Below are 24189 nucleotides of genomic sequence, written 5' to 3' on the forward strand. Positions count from 1 at the left end.
GTCCCTAAATGTGTGAGCTAGTGGGATTAGCAGAGTAAATACATGGGGTAACAGGAATAGGGACTGGGTGGGATGCTCTGTGGGAGAATCGGTGCAGACTCGATAAGCTGAATGGCCTCTCCTGCACTAGTGATTCTATCTTCAACTCTAGGTGTTCACACATCTCACAGTGAAATCACAAATATCGGATGCAACATCCTCCATCAATGGGAAAGTCTCCTCCCATTTCAACATCAACAGATCCCCCTCCCTCTCCTCTCCTGTCGCAGTCTGTGCTGTTCACCTCAAACTGGCGATGGATCCTGGCAGAGGGAACCTGCACTGGTGCAGTTGGTGTATTTGCCTCTTGCTAATGACATTCTTGGGGCTTTCCGACTCAGGTAAGACAACAGAGGAAGGGAGAGAGAAGATTGTATGGCTGGTCTGCAAATCTGTTTTAAATATAATCTGGAAATAAATGCAAACAGCGCTGGGTTTATTATGCATACATATCTCGACTTGTTTAAACATTGATGCAACAGATTTTATTAGGGGAAACTGCGAGAGGCGGGCAGGACGAATACAGCAACCCCTTTGGTTCGATGACTTGTTGCAGTGCAGCTACAGGTTTGCAATGTGCTTTGAAAAGACCCGCAGGCTTTATCACCGCTGGCTTTTCCAGCAAAGCTTTCCACATTCCCGCATGTTGCGTTCGGATTTGAAAAATGACAAGAAATCGTTGCTTCATTTTGCTTTGAAGTCTTCTTTCGGGCTCTTAAACCTTCACTGAACTTAAAGCATCCCAGTGCAAACTGTGTGCTGGGAATAATAGTCCGAGGGTTGACTGCAGTGTCAGTATCCTCTGCCTCCTGTCCCTGGGTGGGAATGGGAAAGGGTCTCCTGTGTTAAGGGGGAGCTGGCAAATTAGCATTTGCACCCTCCCCCTTTGGTTGTTCACTGCCACAGAGAAGTCTTGTGCTGTTAGGGAGGGAGCTCAGGATTTTGACCAGCAACAGTGAATGAACGGCCGATAGATTTCCAAGTCAGGATGGGCACAGTAAGAAGTCTCACAACACCAGGTTAAAGTCCAACAGGTTTATTTAGAATCATGAGCCTTCGGAGCGCTGCTCCTTCATCAGGTGAGTGTTAACGTAGCCCAGTCCACCACACAAACCAGCCTCCTATCCCATCACTCACCCGATGAAGGAGCAGCGCTCCGAAAGCTCGTGATTCGAAATAAACCTGTTGGACTTTAACCTGGTGTTGTGAGACTTCTTCTTACTTTGCCCACCCGAGTCCAATGCCGGCATCTGCACGTCATGGCAAGTCAGGATGGTGAGTGACTTGGAGGGGAACTCCCTCCCTAACAGCACTCTGGGTGTGCCTACACCATGGGAACTGTGACAATTCGAGAAGGCAACTCACCACCACCTCCTTGAGGGGCAATTAGGGATGGGGAACTTCCAGGTGGTGGTGTTCCCAGGTATCTGTTGCCCTTGTCCTTCAAGGTGGTATTCATAGATTTGGAAGGTGCTGCCTTAGGCGCCTTGGTGAGTTGCTGCAGTGCATCTTGTAGATGGTACACACGGCTGTCACTGTGCGTCAGTGGTGGAGGGAGTGAATTTTTCTGGATGGAGTGCCAATCAAGTGGTTTGCTTTGTCCTGGATGGATTTGATGTGATTTGTTATTGTCACATGTATTGGGAGACAGTGAAAAGTATTGTTTCTTGCGCACAATACAGACAAAACATACTGTTGATAGAGTACACAGGGGAAAAGGAAAGGAGAAAGTGCAAAATGTAGTGTTAAAGTCATAGCTAAAATGTAGAGAAAGATCAGCTTAATATAAGGTCAGTCTATTCAAAAGTCTGACAGCAGCAGGGAAGAAGCTGTTCTTGAGTTGGCTGGTACGAGATCTCAGACATTTGTATCTTTTTCCCGACGGAAGAAGGTGGAAGAGAGTATATCCGGAGTACATGCCATCCTTGATTAAGCTGGTTGCTTTTCCCGAGGCAGCGGAAAGTGTAGACAGAGTCAATGGATGGGAGGCTGGTTTGCGTGATGGACTGGGCTACGTTCACAAACCTTTGTAGTTTCTTGCGGTCTTGGGCAGAGCAGGAGTCATACCAAGCTGTGATACAACCAGAAATAATGCTTTCTATGGTGTATCTGGAAAAATTGCAGAGAATCATAGCGGACGTGCCGAATTTCCTTAGTCTCCTGAAAAAGTAAAGGCATGGGTGGGATTTCTTAACTATAGTGTCAGCATGGAGGGACCAGGACAGGTTGTCGGGTGTTGAGCTTCTTGAGTGTTGTTGAAGCTGCGCTCCAGGCAAGTAGAGATTGTTCCATCACATTCCTGACTTGTGCCTTGTAGATAATGGACAGGATGATCTTGGCCTGTGGCACCTACAGGGCCGGTATCCTGGCCCACTTGTTGCAAGAGCTATCATGTGGGTAGCCTGAGAGAGCCAGGTTAACTCATGAGAAGAGATTGTAGGAATCAGGTTTGTATTCACTAGAATATGGGAAGTTGAGATGATTTGGGTGAGGTTTTCTTTAGTATTTTCAAATGTGTTCACAGGATAGATGCAGTGGAACATTTTTGACTGGCAGAGTGGTCTCAGACAATGAGATATAACCTCCATATCTGAGCCAGGTTCAAGCGACATGGTAGGAAGTACTGCTTCATGTGAAGGTTGGTTGAAGTGTGGAACTCCCTCACTTAAAGAGTTTAAAATCTGGGATGGAAAATGCCCTGTTAGCCAGGATCATTAAAAGGATCAGATTTGGACAGGTATATTCTCAGGTGTGTGGGCATATGCAGTATAATGTGAATAAATGTGAGGTTATCCACTTTGGTCGTGATAATAGGCAGACGGATAATTATTTGAATGGATGTAATTGAGAGAGGTGGATACTCAGCGAGACCTTGGAGTCCTCGTGCATCAGTCGCTGAGAGTAAGCGCGCAGGTACAGCAGGCAGTAAAGAAAGCAAATGGTGTGTTGGCCTTCATAGCGAGTTTGAGTGTAGGGATCGGGATGTTTTGCTGCAATTGTATAGTACATTGGTGAGGCCACACCTGGAGTATTGTGTGCAGATTTGGTGTCCTTATCTGAGGAAGGATGTCCTTGCTATAGAGGCGAAAGTTTACCAGGCTGATTCCTGGGATGGCAGGTCTGTCGTACGAGGAGAGACTAAATCGGTTAGGATTATATTCATTGGAGTTTAGAAGAGTGAGAGGGGATCTCATAGAAACTTATAAAAGTTTAACAGGGTTAGACAAGGTAGATTCAGAAAGAATGTTCCTGATGGTGAGGGAGTCCAGAACCTTTTAGAACTGAGGTGAGGAGAAATTTCTTCACCCAGATAATGATGAATGTTTGGAATTCACGCCCACAGAAAATGGTTGAGGTCAAATTTTGTGTGATTTCAAGAAGAAATGAGATATAGCCCTTGGGGCTAAAGGGATCGAGGGATATGGGGGAAAGGAGGGGTCAGGATATTGAATTTGATCATAGAATCTTAGAATCCCTACAGTGCAGAAGGAGGCCATTGAGTCTACACCAACCACAATCCCACCCAGCCCAACCCTGTAACCTCACGTATTTACCCTATCTAGTCCCCCTGACACTAAGTGGCAATTTAGCATGGCCAATCCACCTGACCCGCACATCTTTGGACTGTGGGAGGAAACCGGAGCGTCCAGAGGAAGCCCACGCAGACATGGGGAGAACATGCAACTCCACACAGACAGTGAGCCAAGGCCAGAATTGAACCCTAGTGCTGTGAGGCAGCAATGCTAACCACTGTGCCACCAAGCCACCGCCATCAGCCATGATCAAAATGAATGGCAGAGCAGGCTCGAAGGGCCGAATGGCCTCCTCCTGCTTCTAGTTTCTATGGTTCTGTGTTCCTATGTAGGACGGGTGGAAGGGGCTAGGATACAGATCAGCCGTGGTGTCAGTGAATGGAGTAACAGACTCAAATGGCCACTGGGTAGGTTAAGTGTTGTACATGGGTCCCACCTACAGGGGCGAGGGGAGAGGGAATTTAGGATGGGGGTTTGGGATTGTGCATTGTACAGATTGGACAATGACAGGACAAGACACTGTCATCAGATCCTGTCCGGGTATATTTTGATTTGATTGGATGCATCCTTTGGTTTAAGAACCAGCCCAACGATTGAGCAGATAAGATAAAGCTGACCCTCCTGCGCAGTCTGGAGTGAGTGCTGCACTGCCGGAGGTGGCGCTGAAGCTCCTGCGCAGTCCAGAGTGAGTGCTGCACTGCCGGAGGTGGCGCTGAAGCTCCTGCGCAGTCCAGAGTGAGTGCTGCACTGCCGGAGGTGGCGCTGACGCTTCTGCGCAGTCCGGAGTGAGTGCTGCACTGCCGGCAGTAGTGCTGACCCTCCTGCGCAGTGCGGAGTAAGTGCTGCACTGCTGGAGGTGGTGCTGACCCTCCGCAGTGCGGAGTGAGTGCTGCACTGCTGGAGGTGGCGCTGACGCTCCTGCGCAGTCCGGAGTGAGTGCTGCACTGCCAGAGGTGCCATCTTCTGAATGTGACGTTAAATCTCTCCGATGGACATAAATTATTTTTCAGTGAAGAGTACGGGAGTTCTGCCTCAGCTCCCCGTCTAATGACCATCCCTCAACTAACGTCACTTAAACAGATTCTCTGCTCCACGTTATCTGAGGAGGCAATGGCCTAGTGGTATTATCACACGATTATTGATCCAGAAACTCAGCTCATGTTCTGGGAACCCGGGTTCGAATCCCGCCACGGCAGAGGGTGGAATTTGAATTCAATAAAAAATATCTGGAATTAAGAATCTACATGATTGCGAAGCCATTGCTGTAAAAACCCATCTGGTTCACCAATGTTCCTTCAGGGAAGGAAATCTGCCGTCCTTACCCGGTCTGGCCTACATGTGACTCCAGAGCCACAGTGATATAGTTGACTCTGACGAAGGCTCATTTAGACTCGAAATGTTGGCTCTATTCTGTCCCCACAGATGCTGTAAGAAGTTTAACAACACCAGGTTAAAGTCCAACAGGTTTATTTGGTAGCAAAAGCCACACAAGCTTTCGGAGCCCCAAGCCCCTTCTTCAGGTGAGTCACCTGAAGAAGGGGCTTGGGGCTCCGAAAGCTTGTGTGGCTTTTGCTACCAAATAAACCTGTTGGACTTTAACCTGGTGTTGTTAAACTTCTTACTGTGTTTACCCCAGTCCAACGCCGGCATCTCCACATCAGGCCCACAGATGGTGTCGGACCTGCTGAGATATTCGAGCATTTTCTGTTTTTGTTGTGTGTGGGGTTGACTCTCAACTGCCCTCAGGCAACTAGGGATGGGCAATAAATGCTGGCCAGCCAGTGACACACGTGCCAAGAATAAATAAAAATATAAGTAACACTGATATATGCGGGAGTATTCTGTGTGACAATTGGTTGCGGCATTCCCTTCGTTGCAGCAGTGGTTACGCTTCACCAAGTATTTCCCCGATAGCTTTGGGAGGTCAGAAAATGCGCTACAGTTAAAAAGTCTTTTTTTAATCAGTAATGGATACTTCAAGCCTAAGGTGGTTGTTATACAGACTTCGTAATGCTACTGCGTTTCTTCCTCTCTGTCCTCAGTTGGGTGATTTACATTTGGCACCAGCACCCCATGAGGTTGTGAATTCATCAGCTGAGAATTTTCAATAAATTTGTAAGGTTGTCCCAGGAGAAATATTTTTTTTCCCCCCCCCCAAGGGACATGGGCATCGCTGGCTGGGCCAGCATTTGTTGCTCATCCCTCATTGCCCTTTGAACTGAATGTCTCGCTTGGCCATTTCAGAGGGACAGTTGAGAGTCAACCACATTGCTGTGGCTCTGGACTCAACATGTCAGCCAGACCGGGTAAGGACGGCAGATTTCCTTCCCTAAAGGATATTAGTGAACCAGATGGTTTTTACAGCAATCGATGATAGTTGTCATGGTCTCCATTAGACTTTTTATTTCCGGATTTTTATTGGATTCAAATGTCATTTGCCATGGTGGGATTCGAACCCTTGGTCTCTGGGTTACGAGTGCAGTGACAATACCACTACGCCATCACCTCCCCTGCAGAGGGAGATAGAGGTTTGTTTGTGAGTGTATGGAGAAGCTCAGGGGTTAAGTGACAAACAGCACAGCCGCCAACATTCCCGTAGAATCCCGACACTGCAGAAGAGGCCATTCGGCCCATTGGGTCTGCACTGATCCTCTGACAGAGCTCCCTATCTAGACCCAATCTCCCGTCCTAACCCCGTAACCTTGCGCATTGATCATGGCCAATCCACCTAACCTAACCTTTGGACACCAAGGGGCAATTTAGCACGGCAAATCCATCTAATCTACATTTCTTTGGCTCACTAAGAGGCAATTTAGCATAGCCAATCCACTCCTTAGACTGTGGGAGGAAACTGGAGCACCCCAGAGGAAACCCACGCAGACACGGGGAGAACGTGCAAACTCCACACAGACAGCGACCCAATGTCGGAATTGAACCCGGGTCCCTGGCGCTGTGAGGCAGCAGTGCTAACCACTGTGCCACATTGGCTTGAAAGAATGTGGGGATTGTTGGGAGTGCACGTGGGGCCTGAATGGCCACCAATTCACGCACAGCAAGAGCCCATAAAGGGCAAAGAGCCACTGAGCAGTTCATCTGATTTTTGGTGGTGATTTTAATGGGATACATGTTGGCCAAGACTCTGAGAAACTCTGACCGATCTTCCCGGAAAGAACATGGTGGAATCTGGGATGAGTAAGCCCCTCGCTGTCTCGACCCACGCAAGTGAAATGGGTCATTTAACGGAGGAGAAACCAAGCCATGGATCTGTCGCCCAGTGCGAAGCCACACCTTCAGATGAAGAGGCAAACTCGGTTTAAAGGAGTTTGGCTTCAACATTTAGTGACTCGATGAGTCATTGTAAACATAAACTTCTATTTTTGTTCAGTAAGTCTAAAAGATCTATTTTTCTTCCACTCTCGTCTCTGAGTCAGTGGTTTGTTGGTTCAAGATTAAGAGTACAAGAGCAAGAAAGTTATTCTGAACTTATACAAGACACTAGTCAGACCTCAGCTGGAATATTGTGTACAGTTCTGGGTGTCACACTACAGGAAGGATGTGAACACATTGGAGAGAGAGCGGAAGAGGTTTATGCGAATGTTCCAGGGATGAGAAACTTCAGTTATGAGGAGAGATTGGAGAGGTTGGGACTGTTCTCCCTGGAGAGAAGAAGTTAAGAGGAGATTTGATGGAGATGTTCAAAATCATGAGGGGGCTGGACAGAATGGAGAGGGAGAAACTGTTCCTACTCAAAAATGAGAGTATTAGTTTAAAATGATTTGCAAAAGAAGCCAATGCAATGTAAGAAAAAACCCTTTTCACACAGCGAGTGGTTAGTATCCGGAATGTCCTGTCTGAGAGTGTGGTGGAGACAGATTCACACAGCAAGTGGTTAGGATCTGGAATGTACTGTCTGAGAGTGTGGTGGAGACAGATTCACACAGCGAGTGGTTAGTATCCGGAATGTCCTGTCTGAGAGTGTGGTTGAGACAGATTCACACAGTGAGTGGTTAGTATCCGGAATGTCCTGTCTGAGAGTGTGGTGGGGACAGATTCACACAGCGAGTGGTTAGGATCTGGAATGTACTGTCTGAGAGTGTGGTGGGGACAGATTCATTCGAGCCATTCAGGAGGGCATTGTTTCAGTTCAAATAATCATCCAATGTGCAGGGCATATGCGGGGGAAAAGGCTGGGGAATGGCACTAAGTCATGATGATCACCTGGAGAGCCGGTGCTGACACAATGGGCTGAATGGCCTCCTTCTGCACTGGAACAATTCTGTGAAATCCCACTCGGAAGACCAGAGCACAGTGGAATGCTGGGGAAGTGCTGCACTGTTGGCGGTGTCAGCTTTTCAATAAGATAGAATAGAATCATGGAATCCCTACAGTGCAGAAGGAGGCCATTCAGCCCATCGAGCCTGCACCGCCAACAATCCCACCCAGGCCCTATCTCCATAACTCCATGTATTTGCCCTGCTCGTCCCCCTGACACGAAGGGGCAATTTAGCATGGCCAATCCACCTAACCTGCACATCTTTGAATTGTGGGATGAAACCAGAGCACGCAGAGGAAACCCACGCAGACACGGGGTGAACATGCAAATTCTACACATTCACAAGGCCGAATCGAACCCAGGTCTGTGGCGCTGTGAGGCAGCAGTGAACCCGGGTCCCTGGGGCTGTGAGGCAGCAGTGAACCCGGGTCCCTGGCGCTGTGAGGCAGCAGTGAACCCGGGTCCCTGGCGCTGTGAGGCAGCAGTGAACTCGGGTCCCTGGCACTATGGGGCAGCAGTGAACCCGGGTCCCTGGCGCTATGGGGCAGCAGTGAACCCGGGTCCCTGGCGCTATGGGGCAGCAGTGCTAACCAGTTTCTTTTAGTCATTTCAATACAGCTGGATCACAGTCTTTAGTGTGCAGCTGGGATGTTACCCAGTAACCCGGTCAGCATTCATCCCTCAAACAATCTCGCTGAAATAGATTATCCGCTCATTGTCACATTGTTCTTTGCGGGATCTTCCTATATCCAAATTGGGGGCCGGGATTTTGACATTTCAGCAGTAACTACAATTCACAAGTCCCTCAATGGCTGTAATGCGCTTTGAGATATCTGGGAATACGGCGCTACGTAAATTCAAACTTTCTTCTTCCTTTTTTATTGATTTCAAAGGAAATGTCAGGAACAGGAAGAGGCCACTCGGCCCCTCCAATCTACTATCAGATCATGGCTACATTTCAGCCTGAATGTTACCAGCTCAGCTTATGACCTACAGCCTGCCACTGTAAACTTGGCCCATACGTGACCTAATGTGGAACCTGGGCCAGTTTGGTGCAGGTGGTATTTAAAGGGATGGAACTACTTAAAAGGGGTATGGCGGTGTGTCAAAGAAACATTGTTGTAACCTTTAGAATGCATGCCAAACTAATCTTGCTGAGGCTGAAGAAGGCTGGGATGGTGCTCATGTGAAACAACACTGACAAGAAATAAATAATGTATCTCGATGGGCGCCAGAGCAAGCGCGTGACGTGAAAATGGGTGTGTGAGGCCGTCAGTGTATGTGGACCAAAAACAGGTCGATGGAGTTAAGATGCACTGCAGCAACTCACCAAGGTTCCTCAGGCAGCACCTTCCAAACCCACAACCGCTACCATCTAGAAGGACAAGGGCAGCAGATACCTGGGAACACCCCCACCTGGAGGTTCCCCTCCGAGTCACTCACCATCCTGACTTGGAAATATATCGGCCGTTCCTTCACTGTCGCTGGGTCAAAGTTCTGGAGCTCCCTCCCTAACAGCACAGTGGGTGTACCTACACCTCAGGGACTGCAGTGGGTTCAAAAAGGCGGCTCACCCACCACCACCTCAAGGGGCAATTAGGGATGGGTAATAAATGCTGGTCTAGCCAGCGACATCCACACCCCATAAATGAATTTTTAAAAGGCAATTTATCGTCATGTCTTGTGCACTGGTATACACGAAACTGCAGATTAGTGAACTTTCGAGGGGAGGGAACCGTGATTTGATACACCACGCTGGGTGGAGGGTGAGCTGTGAGGAGGTTACAAAGATACCTCAGTGTGATTTGGACAAGCTGAGTGAGTGGGCAAATGCATGGCAGATGCAGTATAATTTGAATAAATGGCAGTTTATCTGCTTTGGTAGCAAAAATAGGAAGGCAGATTACTACCTGAATGGCCATAAATTAGGAGAGGGGAATGTGCAATGAGACCTGGGTGTCCTCGTACACCAGTCGCTGAAAGTAAGCAGGCAGTAAAGAAGGCAAATGGTTTGTTGGTTTTCATTGCGAGAGGTTTCGAGTACAGGAGCAGGGATGTGTTGTTGCAATTATACACGGCCTTGGTGAGGCCACACCTAGAGTATTGTGTGCAGTTTTGGTCCCCTTTTCTGAGGAAGGATGTTCTTGCTCTGGAGGGAGCGCAGCGAAGGTTTACCAGGCTGGTTCCGGGGATGGCGAGACTGAAGTATGAGGAGAGATTGAGTCTGTTAACATTATATTCACTGGAGTTCAGAAGAGTGAGAGGGAATCTCATAGAAAGCTATAAAATTCTCACAGGACGAGACAGGGTAGATGGAGAAAAGGATGTTCTGATGGTGGGGGGAGTCCAGAACCAGGGGTCACAGTCTGAGGATTCAGAGTAAACTGTTTAGGACGGAGATGAGGAGACATTTGTTCACCCGGAGAGTGGTGAGCCTGTGGAATTGAGGCCAAAACATTGCATGTTCTCAAGAGCAGTTAGATAGAGCACTGGGGGTGAAGTGGATCAAAGGGAAAGGGGGGGTCAGGCTATTGAGTTGGATGAGCAGCCATGTTCAAAGTAAATGGTGCAGCAGGCTCGAAAGGCCGAATGGCCTCCTCCTATAACACCCGGGCTTGCATGTTCTAAGATTGGAAAAGGGCCATTGATGACCGTGAAACGGTTAGTTTGCAGCAAGAGGGGCAGAGAAGGAAGAGAATTGAGTGGGAAAGGTGTTGTTCCATTGTGCAACCAATTCCCATGAAAATTGAACAAGAGCCGTGCGAGGTTTTGACTCTCCCAAGAAAATCTGGATGTTTCTGGCAGATAGAGAAATGTGCTGTTTCTGGTAAACTGGTCTGAGCAACTGTGCACTGTCTCCATCTTTCGCCGCCTTCTCCCCGTCTCTCTCTCTCTCTCTCTCTGCCCTGTCTCTCTCTCTCTGCCCTGTCTCCCCGTCTCTCTCTCTCTCTCTCTGCCCTGTCTCCCTGTCTCTCTCTCTCTGCCCTGTCTCCCTGTCTCTCTCTCTCTCTGCCCTGTCTCCCTCTCTCTCTCTCTCTCTCTGCCCTGTCTCCCTCTCTCTCTGCCCTGTCTCCCTGTCTCTCTCTCTCTCTCTCCACCCTGTCTCCCTCTCTCTCTCTCTCTCTCTCTGCCCTGACTCATTCTCCCTCTCTCCCTCCCACATTCAGCCAGTAATCCAAATATTTACACAGAGAAAATACCGATTGAAAGGAACCTGCGTCATTCTCCCTGGCCTGCATCTATCACCCGGTATCCATGGTTACAGTGATGGACTCAGGGGCCATCCAGCTTTCAATTCCGCAGAAACTCTGCTCTCTATCCTTTCACGGTTACGTGTTACTGAGAAAGCTGGGCAAGATGCAAAGGAGTCGGCGCAACCCGCTAACTGGAAGGAACTTCTCAACTTCTGTGAGGTGTGAGAGTGCCATATTGCTCCGTCTACAAAGGCGGGCATGGGGCAGCAGGTATCACCCCCTCCACCTCGGAAGTCCCCACTCCTGGCCAGATGAGTGAGGGGGTTGATGTACCCGGTGGCAGTGCCGAGGGAGTGCCACCTTTTCAATGGGTTGTCGAACAGGTGGCCACCTCTACTGCCCACCTTCACAGGAGGAATCTCCCCAGTGTCCTGTCCAATTTTTATCCCTCAGGCTGGCACGGTGGCACAGTGGTTAGCGCCGCTGCCTCACAGTGCCAGGGACCCGGGTTCACTGCTGCCTCACAGCGCCAGGGACCCGAGTTCACTGCTGCCTCACAGTGCCAGGGACCCGGGTTCACTGCTGCCTCACAGCGCCAGGGACCTGGGTTCACTGCTGCCTCACAGCGCCAGGGACCCGGGTTCACTGCTGCCTCACAGCGCCAGGGACCCGGGTTCACTGCTGCCTCACAGTGCCAGGGACCCGGGTTCACTGCTGCCTCCCAGCGCCAGGGACCCGGGTTCACTGCTGCCTCACAGTGCCAGGGACCCGGGTTCACTGCTCCCTCACAGCACCAGGGACCCGGGTTCACTGCTGCCTCACAGCGCCAGGGACCCGGGTTCACTGCTGCCTCACAGCGCCAGGGACCCGGGTTCACTGCTGCCTCACAGCGCCAGGGACCCGGGTTCACTGCTGCCTCACAGCGCCAGGGACCCGGGTTCACTGCTGCCTCAGTGCCAGGGGCCCGGGTTCCATTTCCGGCTTGGGTCACTGTCTGTGTGGAGTGTGCACATTCTCCTCCAAGTCTGGGTTTCCTCCGGGTGCTCCGGTTTCCTCCCACACTCCAAAGATGTGCAGGTTAGGGGGATTGGCCATTCCAAATTGCCCCTTAATGTCCAAAGGTGTATAGGTTAGGGGGATTAGTGGGGTAAATGTATGGGGTAGGAGTGGGTGTAGGCTCGATGGACTGAATGACCTCCTTCTGCACTGTAGGGATTGCATGATGGAAGTGGATGGACTTTGTGAATATTAGATCAACCATGATCTTATTCAATGGCAGAGCAAGGGCTGAATGGCCTCCTGCTATTCCTATTTCTTTATGGTTTTATGGGGCGAGGATGTGATAGGCGCTATGTAAATAAACGCGAGCTCACTCTTTCACAGTTTGGAATTCGCTTCCACATTGGCTGCGCACCACTTGCTCCTTGCATCCGGGTTTCTCTGACATCTTCTGTCCTGCCCGCAGCTTCCCTGTGTCCCAGACGTCTGGACTGTGCCCTTCGCCGTCGCCACCCGTGCCCGCCGGGGTCACGTGACTGCGGCCTCTGTCTCCCCCATTACCAAGAGGAGCATAACAGGAAGTGTGTGTTCACGGGACGCCAGAGGCAGGGTGAGTGGAGACTACGTTACCTAAATTACCCAGCGGTTACCTAACCGGCACATCTTTGGACACCAAGGGGCTATTTACCATGGCCAATCCCCCCTAACTGCACCTGGACTGTGGGAGGAAGCCGGAGCACCCGGAGGAAACCCACACAAACACGGGAAGAATGTGCAAACTCCACACAGACAGTGACCCGAGGCTGGAATCGAACCCGGGTCTCTGGCGCTGTGAGGCAGTAGCGCTAACCACTGTGCCGTCCTTAGTATTTAACTTCCCTTTCCAGTACATCTATACTATTTACACTTACCATTAGAACAAAATTAATAATTAACAGTTAAGATATGGATACAGGGAGAAGCTGTTTCCATTGTTGGGAGTGTCACCAAGCTGAGGGGTGAAGTTGGCAGCAGAGGTCAGTAATCCTGGAACCAATGTTTGTAAAATCTGAGTTCAAATCCCACTACAGCAGCTGGAAAGTTTTTAATGTGGTTCGGGAATAAATCTGGAAAATTATGTTAGCCGTGTTAATAATGATCATCGCACGAATAAGTTTTTTAAAAATGACATGGGTCTAAAATAATTAGCAAGAGAAGTAGGTGAGGACATGGTTTACACACAGCAAGATCCCACAGACAGCAATGAGGTAACAACCAAGGTCAGAAGTGGGGATGTTCGCTCATAACTGCACCATTCACAGCTCCTCAGACACTGAAGCAGTCTAAGTCCGAATGCAGCAAGATCTGGACAATATCCAGGCTTGGGCTGACAAGTAGCAAGTAACATTCACGCCACACAAAAGCCAGGCAATGACCGTCTCCAGCAAGAGAGAATCTAACCATCGCCCCTTGACATTCAATGGCATCACCTTCGCTGAATTCCCCCACTATCAACACCCTGGGGATTCCCATTGGCCAGAAACTGACATGGACCCAGCCATATAAACACTGTGGCTCCCAGAGCAGGTCAGAGGCTGGGGATCCTGCGGAGAGTAACTCACCTCCTGACTCCCCAAAGCCTGTCCACCATCTACAAGACCCAAGTCAGGAGTGTGATGGAATATTCTCCACTTCTCTGGATGCTGCAGCTCCAACAACACTCGAGAAGCTCAACACCATCCAGGACAAACCAGCCCCGCTTGATTGGCCCCCCATCCACAAACATTCACTCCCTCCATCACCGACGCACAGTGACAGCCGTGTGTACCATCTACAAGATGCACTGCAGCAACTCACCAAGGCTCCTTAGGCAGCACCTTCCAAACCCACGACTGCTACCATCTAGAAGGACAAGGGCAGCAGATACCTGGGGACACCCCCACCTGGAGGTTCCCCTCCGAGTCACTCACCATCCCGACTTGGAAATATATCGGCCGTTCCTTCACTGTCGCTGGGTCAAAATCCTGGAGCTTCCTCCCGAACAGCACTTTGGGCGTTCCTACACCTCAGGGACTGCAGCGAGTTCAAGAAGGCGGCTCACCCACCACCTTCTCAAGGGGCAATTAGGGATGGGTAATAAACACTGGGCCCGGCCAGCGACGCCCACTTCCCATAAAACGAATTTTTAAAAAACGGATCATCTGCCATTTTTGTAATGTTGATTGAGGGATAAATATTGACCCACAATACAATGGGAGAAGGATATTCCCTATTCAATTGAAATGTTGCCATGGAAACCTCACATCTGCCAGAGAGGGATTAATTCAACATCTCAGCAGAAGGAACACTCCACCCATCAGGACGGCAGAGTATGGGGGCCTCGGACCCCTGATGTGTGGAATGCATTCCCCCCACCCTGGCGAGATCCCAGGCTGTCAGCAGCTACTGAAAGATAGGCAGCATTTGACTGCATACAGCGAAAGGGCCCTGTACAACAATGTGAGCTTATTATAGCCCAGAGAAACCAGCACACACCAACGCAGACACTGCTTCTCACTTTCAGCAGCAAACACAATGTCCGACCCACTGTCCCACCCAGTCCCAGAGGGGGAAAGGACAGTGTCTGACCCACTGTCCCACCCAGTCCCAGAGGGGGAAAGGACAGTGTCAGACCCACTGTCCCACCCAGTCCCAGAGGGGGAAAGGACAGTGTCTGACCCACTGTCCCACCCAGTCCCAGAGGGGGAAAGGACAGTGTCTGACCCACTGTCCCACCCAGTCCCAGAGGGGGAAAGGACAGTGTCTGACCCACTGTCCCACCCAGTCCCAGAGGGGGAAAGGACAGTGTCTGACCCACTGTCCCACCCAGTCCCAGAGGGGGAAAGGACAGTGTCTGACCCACTGTCCCACCCAGTCCCAGAGGGGGAAAGGACAGTGTCTGACCCACTGTCCCACCCAGTCCCAGAGGGGGAAAGGACAGTGTCTGACCCACTGTCCCACCCAGTCCCAGACGGGGGGCAAGGACAGTGTCTGACCCACTGTCCCACCCAGTCCCAGAGAGGGAAAGGACAGTGTCTGACCCACTGTCCCACCCAGTCCCAGAGGGGGAAAGGACAGTGTCTGACCCACTGTCCCACCCAGTCCCAGAGGGGGAAAGGACAGTGTCTGACCCACTGTCCCACCCAGTCCCAGAGGGGGAAAGGACAGTGTCTGACCCACTGTCCCACCCAGTCCCAGAGGGGGAAAGGACAGTGTCTGACCCACTGTCCCACCCAGTCCCAGAGGGGGAAAGGACAGTGTCCGACCCACTGTCCCACCCAGTCCCAGAGGGGGAAAGGACAGTGTCTGACCCACTGTCCCACCCAGTCCCAGAGGGGGAAAGGACAGTGTCCGACCCACTGTCCCACCCAGTCCCAGAGGGGGAAAGGACAGTGTCTGACCCACTGTCCCACCCAGTCCCAGAGGGGGAAAGGACAGTGTCTGACCCACTGTCCCACCCAGTCCCAGACGGGGGGAAAGGACAGTGTCTGACCCACTGTCCCACCCAGTCCCAGAGGGGGAAAGGACAGTGTCTGACCCACTGTCCCACCCAGTCCCAGAGGGGGAAAGGACAGTGTCTGACCCACTGTCCCACCCAGTCCCAGAGGGGGAAAGGACAGTGTCTGACCCACTGTCCCACCCAGTCCCAGATGGGGGGCAAGGACAGTGTCTGACCCACTGTCCCACCCAGTCCCAGAGGGGGAAAGGACAGTGTCTGACCCACTGTCCCACCCAGTCCCAGACGGGGGAAAGGACAGTGTCTGACCCACTGTCCCACCCAGTCCCAGAGGAGGAAAGGACAGTGTCTGACCCACTGTCCCACCCAGTCCCAGAGGGGGGGAAAGGACATTTTAAATAATGTATAAGGAGTGGGTCAGGCTGTCAGTAAAAACAGTTGCTGAGGCCTGGGCCATGGGAATTGCTGCATGATTATCCTGGATCAGAAGGAAACTCATTAAAACATTTTGTTTTCTAACACTCCTGTTTACATAAGCCAAGGTCATTCTGTCGCTTCGTAATCAGGCAGAACGAAGCTTCGAGTAGATAAAGTAGGGAAACAGCCTGCTGGAGGTCTGGCAGTCCCCCAGTGTTGATCCAGAGTCTCCGTAATGAAGGTCCTTCTCTCCCTCTCGCTGCTTGCTACAGTATTCAGCATACCCGTGAGCTATAATTCTGGTGAGTACAGCACTCTCAACCCTCAATCTCTGCTTAAATTGTGGAAAAACTGAGTCTGGTTGTGAGTGAGATGCCTCCCACAGTCAAACAACCTCTGGCAGGTGAGTTTCTCCAGGTGGTCTCTTTCACTTGCCTGCCAAGACTCTGTGCGGAAAAGGGCCGCTGCCAAAGCTTAGGATGTTTGCTATATCTGAGGCGCCATATGAAAGCACTTTGACGCGTGTAGCCGAGGTGTGTTTGCAGTGACTTGAGCCCACTTGCCTCCATGTCAGAGACTCACCATTTCAATACTCATTTCCTTCAGTTCCTCACTAAAACCTCTTTCTCTCAGAACTTCCGCTACATTATTCATGTCTTCCTTTGTGAAGACTAAGGCAAAGTACAAATTTAATTCCTCGGCCATTTCTTTATTCCCCGTTATGAATTCCCCCATTTCTGACTGTAAGGGGCCTACATTTGTTTTTGTCAATCTTTTTTTCTCTTTACATACCTATAGAAACTTTTACAGTCAGTTTTTATGTTCTCCGCTAGCTTACTTTCATACGCTATTTTTTCCTCAATCAATCCTTTGCTGAATTTTAAACTGCTCCCAATCCTCAGGTCTATTGCTTTCTCTTGCTAATTTGTATGTTTCTTCCTTGAATCTGATACTATCTCTAATTTCTCTTGTAAGCCATGGTTTGGCCACAATTCCCTTACCACTCCTGTGCCAAACAGGAATAAACAACTTCTGGAGTTCACCTATTTGTTCTTTAAATGCCTGCCATTGCCTGTCCACTGTCTTTCCTTTCAGTAATGTTTCCCAGTCCATCATGGCCAATTCATGCCTCATACCATCATAGTTATTGAGATTCAGGACCCTGGTCTCAGAATCAACTACATCACTATCCACCTTGACAAAGAATTCTATCATATTACGGTCACTCATCGCCAAGGGTTCTCTCACAACTAGATTGCCAACTAATCCTTTCTCATTGCACAACACCCAGTCCAAGATTGCCTGCTCCCTTCTTGGTTCCTCAACATATTGCTCCAGAAAATCCATATGCACTCCAGAAATTCCTCCTCTATTGCACTGTGACTAATTTGACTCTCCCAATCTACATGCAGATTAAAGTCACCCATAATCACAGATGTTCCTTTAACATATGCATCTCTGATTTCCTGTCCAATGCTATTCCTTACACTACCACTACAGTTTGGTGGTCTGTATAGCACTCCGACAAATGTTTCTTAATTCGACCCATACAAATTCCATATCGTTTGTGCTAATATCTCTTTCCTCAATATCATCTTTGGTAAACAATGCAACTCCACTACCTTTTCCTTTCTGTCTGTCTTCCTAAACATTGAATAGCCATCAATGTTTAGTTCCCATCTTGGTCACCTTGGAGCCATGTCTCTGTAATGCCAACTATATCATACCCCTTTACATCTATCTGTGCAACTAATTCATCCATTTTTTTTGAATGCTCTGAGCATTCAGGTACAAAACCTTAAGGCTAGTCCTTTTAACATTCCTTGTCTTGTTCCTAATATATTTTTCTGTGGAGGATTCAGTGATGATAATGCCATTGACTATCAAGGGGCAATGGTTAGATCCTCTCTTGTTGGAATGGTCATTGCCTGGTGCTTGTGAGGCACGAATGTTACTTGCCACCTGTCAGCCCAAACCTGGATATTGTCCAGGTCTTGCTGCATTTGGATATGGACTGTTAATAATGATGATGAAACCGCTAGATGGTCATGAAATCCCTGCCGATGGTCCTGAAATTGATGGGCCGAATGGTCTATTTCTGCTCTTGCATCTTATGGTCTCTTATGCCCCGCAGGGGAGGAAATCCGCTGCCCTTACCCAGTCTGAATAAAATGAACCCTTCAGTAAACTCCCTCCCCCCCCCCCCCCACCAAAGTCTGGACTTCCATTACCCTAGGACACTGGCCGGAAGCTGGTCCCAGCTCGTCTCCTGCTAATTCCTGGAATCCCAGCCCTCAAATTATTCTCCGATCCGACCACTGCTCTTCCCGCTTCTGCGGGTGACCAGGTTAACTTTGCCTCCCGAAACACATTTGATTTTATTGGAAATCGGATTCAGATTGTCTGGAACCTTTTTTTCTTCTCTTCCTGCAGGGGGGATTCCAAAAGCGGACGGACCGGACGATGCCATTGGCCTAATCCACTCGCTGTTGTCCCGTTGGGAGAAGTTCACGCCCGTGACGGCAACAGACTACGTGAGGAATGGTAGGATCGCTTCAGTAATTCGGAATGTGGAGATTAAGCCATGCCCCTGGACCCTGTGGCTTCATCCAGCAAGTATCTGGGCACTACCTGAGACCAGGAAGATCCAACATTCAGTCCCGGTTCTGAATGAGTTTCTCCTGGCCTCAGTGCCCCTGGTTAGGCAGAGGGTAAAAATCAAGAGTTATGGGGATAAGGCAGGAGTTGGAGTTGAGGATTATCACTCAGACCAGTCATGATCTCATTGAATGGCAGAGCAGACTTGATGGGCTGAATGGCCTACTTCTGCTCCTATATCTTATTGTCTCCTTCAGCATTGAAAAACACCCTAAAGCCTTTCACGAAAGCAACAGTCAGACATAAATCTAATACTAAGCGACATAATTTATCATTTTTACATGTATCGGTATGCAATGAAAAATATTGTTTCTTGTCTGCTATACAGACAAAGCATACCATTCATAGAGTACATATGGGAGAAGGAAAGGAGAGGGTGCAGAATGTAGTGTTACAGTCATAGCTAGGGTGCAGAAAAAAATCAATTTAATATGTTTTTTTTAAAGTTTATTTATTAGTGTCACAAATAGGCTTACGCTAACACTGCAATGAAGTTACAGTGAAATTCCCCTAGTCGCCACACTTCAGCGCCTGTTTGGGTCAATGCACTTAACCAGCCCGTCTTTCAGACTGTGGGAGGAAACCAGAGCACCCGGAGAAAACCCACGCAGACACGGTGAGAAGGTGTAAACCATATTGACAGTGACCCAACCCGGGGCCCTGGCGCTGTGAGGCAGCAGTGCTAACCACTGTGCCACCCACAATATGAGGTAGGTCTATTCAAAAGTCTGATGGCAGCAGGGAAGAAGCTGTTCTCGAGTCGGTTGGTATCTCAGACTCTTGTATCTTTTTCCCGACGGAAGAAGGTGGAAGAGAGAACGTCCGGGGTGCGTGGGGTCCTTAATTATGCTGGCTGCTTTTCCAAGGCAGCGGGAAGTGTAGATGAGAGGCTGGTTTGAGTGAGGGAATGGGCTACATTCACATAAGGAGATGTTTGGCCTGAAACAAAGGCTTGTTCAAAGGGCTGTGTTTTAAGGAGTGTTCTAAAGGCATTAGAGAAGGAGAGCTTAGGCCAAGCGAACTAAAAACACAGCTGCCACAGCTGTCCCCTCGGATTGAGTCAAAGTTCCCGTGGCACTGTGTGGAAGATGAGATGTGGAGTTTACCAAGAGGTGCCATGGCAAATATTCACCCCTCCTGCAGCATCACTCACAATAACCTGGAAAGGAAGTGGCATAGTGGTATTGTCACTGGACTAGTAATCCAGAGACTCAGGATAAAACTCAGGGAGGTGGGGTTCGAATCCCACCACGGCAGATAGTGAAATTTCAATTCAATAAAAATCTGGAATTAAAAGCCTAATGGTGACCATGAAACCATTGTCGGTTGTCATAAAAACCCATCTGGTTTACTAATGTCCCTTTAGGGAAGGAAATAGAAGCAGGAGGAGGCTGTTTGGCCAACCATTCATTTTGATCATGGCTGATCATCAAATTCAATATCCTGATCGCGCTCCCCCCACCACCACCCCCCACCCTGCCCCCCCCCACCCCCGCCCATCTTCCTTGATCCCTTTAGCCCCAAGAGCGATATCTAATTTCTTCTTGAAATCAGACAACGTTTTGGCCTCAACTACTTTCTGTGGGAGTGAATTCCACACATTCACCACCCTCTGGGTGAAGAAATTTCTCCTCACCTCAGTTCTAAAAGGTTTACCCCTTATCCTCAAACTATGACCCCTAGTTCTGGATTCCCCCTCCATTGGGAACATTCTTTCTGAATCTACCCTGTCTAATCCTGTTAGAATTTTATAAGTTTCTATGAGATCCCCTCTCACTCTTCTAAACTCCAGTGAATATAATCCTAACCGACTGAGTCTCTCCTCATATGACAGACCTGCCACCCCAGGAATCAGCCTGGTAAACTTTCGCTGTACTTCCTCTATAGCAAGGACATCCTTCCTCAGATAAGGAGACCAAAACTGCACACAATACTCCAGGTGTGGCCTCACCAACACCCTGTACAATTGCAGCAAAACATCCCTATTCCTATACTCTCACTATGAAATTACCTGGTCAGGCCTACGTGTATTCCCGACCCACAGCAATGTGGTTGACTCTTAACTGCCCTCTGAAATGGCTGCGCGAGACACTCAGTTCAAGGGGCAATTAGGGATAGAATCATAGAAACCCTACAGTGCAGAAAGAGGCCATTTGGCCCATCGAGTCTGCACCGACCACAATCCCACCCAGGCCCTACCCCCATATCCCTACATATTTACCCCACTAATCCCTCTAATCTACGCATCTCAGGACACTAAGGGCAATTTTAGCATGGCCAATCAACCTAACCTGCACATCTTTGGACTGTGGGAGGAAACCAGAGCACCCGGGGGAAACCCACGCAGACACGAGGAGAATGTGCAAACTCCACACAGACAGTGACCCAAGCCGGGAATCGAACTGGAGCTGTGAAGCAGTGCTACCGTGCCGCCGCTCCCACCCCCCGCTCGGCCATGGGCAACATATACGGGCCCAGCCCAGCGACGCCTACATCCCCTGAATGAATCGAGCAATAAATAAAGTTTTATTGTTATTCTTACAGAAACTGTCAGCGAAACACGCCTTGCCCCCTCCTATGTCAGAGGCAACAACACCAACCGTAGCGATTCCGGGCCTTCCCAGAGCACGGAGATACCGGGGACCACTGCACAGACCACCGCAGAGAGTCACGGCGGACTTGACAGAGAGCCCAAGCGGTCTCCACGTTTGCTGAATGACGTGGTCTCGCTCAGTAAGTGGCAAGAATTCAACCTGCATTGCTGTCGAAGTTTCTCACCTTGTTGTATCAGTCCAATTCAGATATTTCAACCAGCTTCCTAATTGTTCTATGAGAAGAACAAAGTATGAACACAGATATATAAGTGCAAAAAACTTTATTAAATATAGTTAACCCATAAATGACCCACAATGTATACAAGAAACACCCAGGGTTCGGAAAGCTGGCTTGGTAGGCTGTAGATCCAGTCGGTGAGTCCCTCTGGTTCATTCTTGCGAAGGTGATTCTCACTGGCCATTTCTTCCTTGCTTCCTCCCTTCCTTCTCCGGTCTCGGCCATCTCCTGAATCGAGTCTTCGCTCCCAAGGTGTCCGGAATGCCTGTATTATCCCCATGTGGCCTCGTGTTTTCCCCACCTGCCCTTGGCCTTCAGCCAATGGGGTCTCGGGAAGGCGGGGGGGGGGGGCTCAGTGCCCAATGGTCTGGTTCATGACCTGTTGACAGGAGACTTGAGCCTGCCCCGGGTGCCTTGGAATCTGGCCCTGTCTAAGCTGTGGACATTAGGACAGTGCGTGTCAAATAGGAGCGATAATCACTTGATGGGTTATCAATAGGGCTGATCCAGACATGCCTGTCTGAGTTCTGTATATTCTAACTTTGGCCAGGCCTGGTTTTCTGCAGGCTGTTTGCTGCAGCTCTCTCCTGTGTAGTTTAGAGTGCACAATTCTTTCATTTCAAATGTCCTATTTTATTTTGGGAGCAGCACCACACACTCAACAGGACAGATGCAAGATTGCCAATTTTCAAAGGAAGCGACAACTTATACTGCAATTTAAGCGGATGAGTCGGGCTCACAATTTGGCTCACTTAGGCTTGCTCGGTGCTTCTTATATTCAGACGCTGAGACCTGTCATGTGAACATACGAATCAGAAGTAAGCCATTCGGCCCCTTGAGCCTGTCCTCCTCAGGCAAAAGGAACAGGTCCGGGGTGCTGTGTATCTTTAAAGAGAAGCATGTGGGACAGTATTCCCTGGCGCATTCTCCATGGCGACGCCTGGACCAATCAGACTTGCAAATTAATCAGCATGCTTATCTTCTTGTGCAGTCTAAGTTATTGTTCCCTTTGAGATTCTGCAAATGTGTCCTGATGCGTGCGAGACGGAAAGCTTTGACAGCTTTGTCAGACTCAGAAAGAAGATCGAGGTCCAGATGGAGGACTGGGGGAAGAAAGGCGTGAATCTATTCACGCTAAAAAAAACAAAATGATGGCGAAGTGGAGCGATGGACAAGTTAGGCAGCTAACTGTCTGGCTGAGGAAGGCCCTGATAGATTGTTTCCTTTTGAATAACAATGATCTGATTTGGATCGATGATATTTCTTTAGGAGCTTATAACTTGTACTGCAATGCAGGCAAAGTAGACAGAATGAAGCACTGTCCACTAACACTCCCCCTCTTTTTTAGGTTTGGTTATCATCTGCATTGTGACTGGCCTCTTTGGACTGGTTGTAGCCGGTTTATGCTGGTATAGGTAAGTCCCCACTGCTTACAGCGTCATCAAAACTTGTGGTCTCCTCCCAGTCTTGATGTGGAGACGCCGGCGTTGGATTGGGGTGGGCACAGTAAGAAGTCTCACAACACCAGGTTAAAATGCAACAGGTTTATTTGGTAGCACGAGCTTTCAGAGCGCTGCCCCTTCATCAGGTGAGTGATAGCTTGTTCATCACTCCCCCACCACTGGGAACATTCTTTCTGAATCTACCCTGACTAACCCTGTTAGAATTTTATAAGTTTCTATGAGATCCCCTCTCACTCTTCTAAACTTTAGTGAATATAATCCTAACTAACTTAGTCTCTCCTCGTATGACAGACCTGCCATCCCAGGAATCAGCCTGGTAAACCTTTGCTGCACTCCCTCTATAGGCTCATGCACATCCTGAATTTTTATCCCTCCACTATTGGCAGCCATTTCTTCAGAGGAAGTGGGCCGACTCTGGAACTCACTTGATGAAACCCTTCGCTGTTGTCTGTTGAATATCCCCTCCACACTCACTCACTGCTTTGTCAGTTTGATGAGTTGTGCTGAAGGCAGTTGTTTCGGAAGGACAGTCCGCTTGGTAGAGTCAGGTGTCTTGGTCCAACTTCCTCCCACAGGTGACCTGATCCCTTGTTGCCTGCACTTCTGTACAGCTGGGCCGCCATAGAGACCTCATGACAAATCCAGACAGGAAACAGCAGCAACATTGTCCACCTCACCCCCTTGGAGTTGGGTTTAAATCTGGCCTATATGGACTGGATGAAAATATCCTTCAGTCGCTTACATGGGAGGAATAAGATTCAATCCAAATCCTCAAACAAACACAAACTGCTGCGGATACGGGAAGGCCATATTTCTTTTCTATTTATTTTTCATTCATTCATGGGATGTGGGCGTCGCTGGCTGGACCAGCATTTGTTGCCCATCCCGAACTGGCCTCCCTTTCAGAGCATTTCAGAGTCAACCACATTGGAGTCACCTGTATCTAACCCCGTGCTATACCCGCCCTGGGAGTGTTTGATGAGGGACAGTGTAGAGGGAGCTTTACTCTGTATCTAACCCCGTGCTGTACCTGTCCTGGGAGTGTTTGATGGGGGACAGTGTAGAGGGAGCTTTACTCTGTATCTAACCCCGTGCTGTACCTGTCCTGGGAGTGTTTGATGAGGGACACTGTAGAGGGAGCTTTACTCTGTATCTAACCCCGTGCTGTACCTGTCCTGGGAGTGTTTGATGGGGGACAGTGTAGAGGGAGCTTTACTCTGTATCTAACCCTGTGCTGTACCTGTCCTGGGAGTGTTTGATGGGGGACAGTGTAGAGGGAGCTTTACTCTGTATCTAACCCCGTGCT

General features: G+C 49.4%; 1 protein-coding gene across 2 annotated transcripts in view; it reads left to right on the plus strand.

Annotated features, from left to right (window-relative positions):
* The first annotated feature begins 302 nt into the window (after positions 1 to 302).
* LOC144497811 (neural proliferation differentiation and control protein 1-like) overlaps positions 303 to 24189 on the plus strand; it is a 36884-nt gene continuing 12997 nt past the window's right edge. The window contains exons 1-5 of one of the 2 annotated variants that reach the window (XM_078219247.1): positions 303 to 380; positions 12505 to 12648; positions 18364 to 18474; positions 21133 to 21321; positions 22769 to 22835. In XM_078219247.1, the coding sequence (XP_078075373.1) occupies positions 353 to 380; positions 12505 to 12648; positions 18364 to 18474; positions 21133 to 21321; positions 22769 to 22835 (539 nt within the window). In that variant the 5' untranslated portion in view covers positions 303 to 352. Of the gene's footprint in view, positions 381 to 12504; positions 12649 to 16106; positions 16233 to 18363; positions 18475 to 21132; positions 21322 to 22768; positions 22836 to 24189 lie in introns of those variants that run through there. The other variant, XM_078219248.1, reaches the window with a different exon arrangement.

The sequence above is a fragment of the Mustelus asterias genome, chromosome 8, assembly GCF_964213995.1.
Source record: "Mustelus asterias chromosome 8, sMusAst1.hap1.1, whole genome shotgun sequence".
Taxonomy (NCBI): domain Eukaryota; kingdom Metazoa; phylum Chordata; class Chondrichthyes; order Carcharhiniformes; family Triakidae; genus Mustelus; species Mustelus asterias.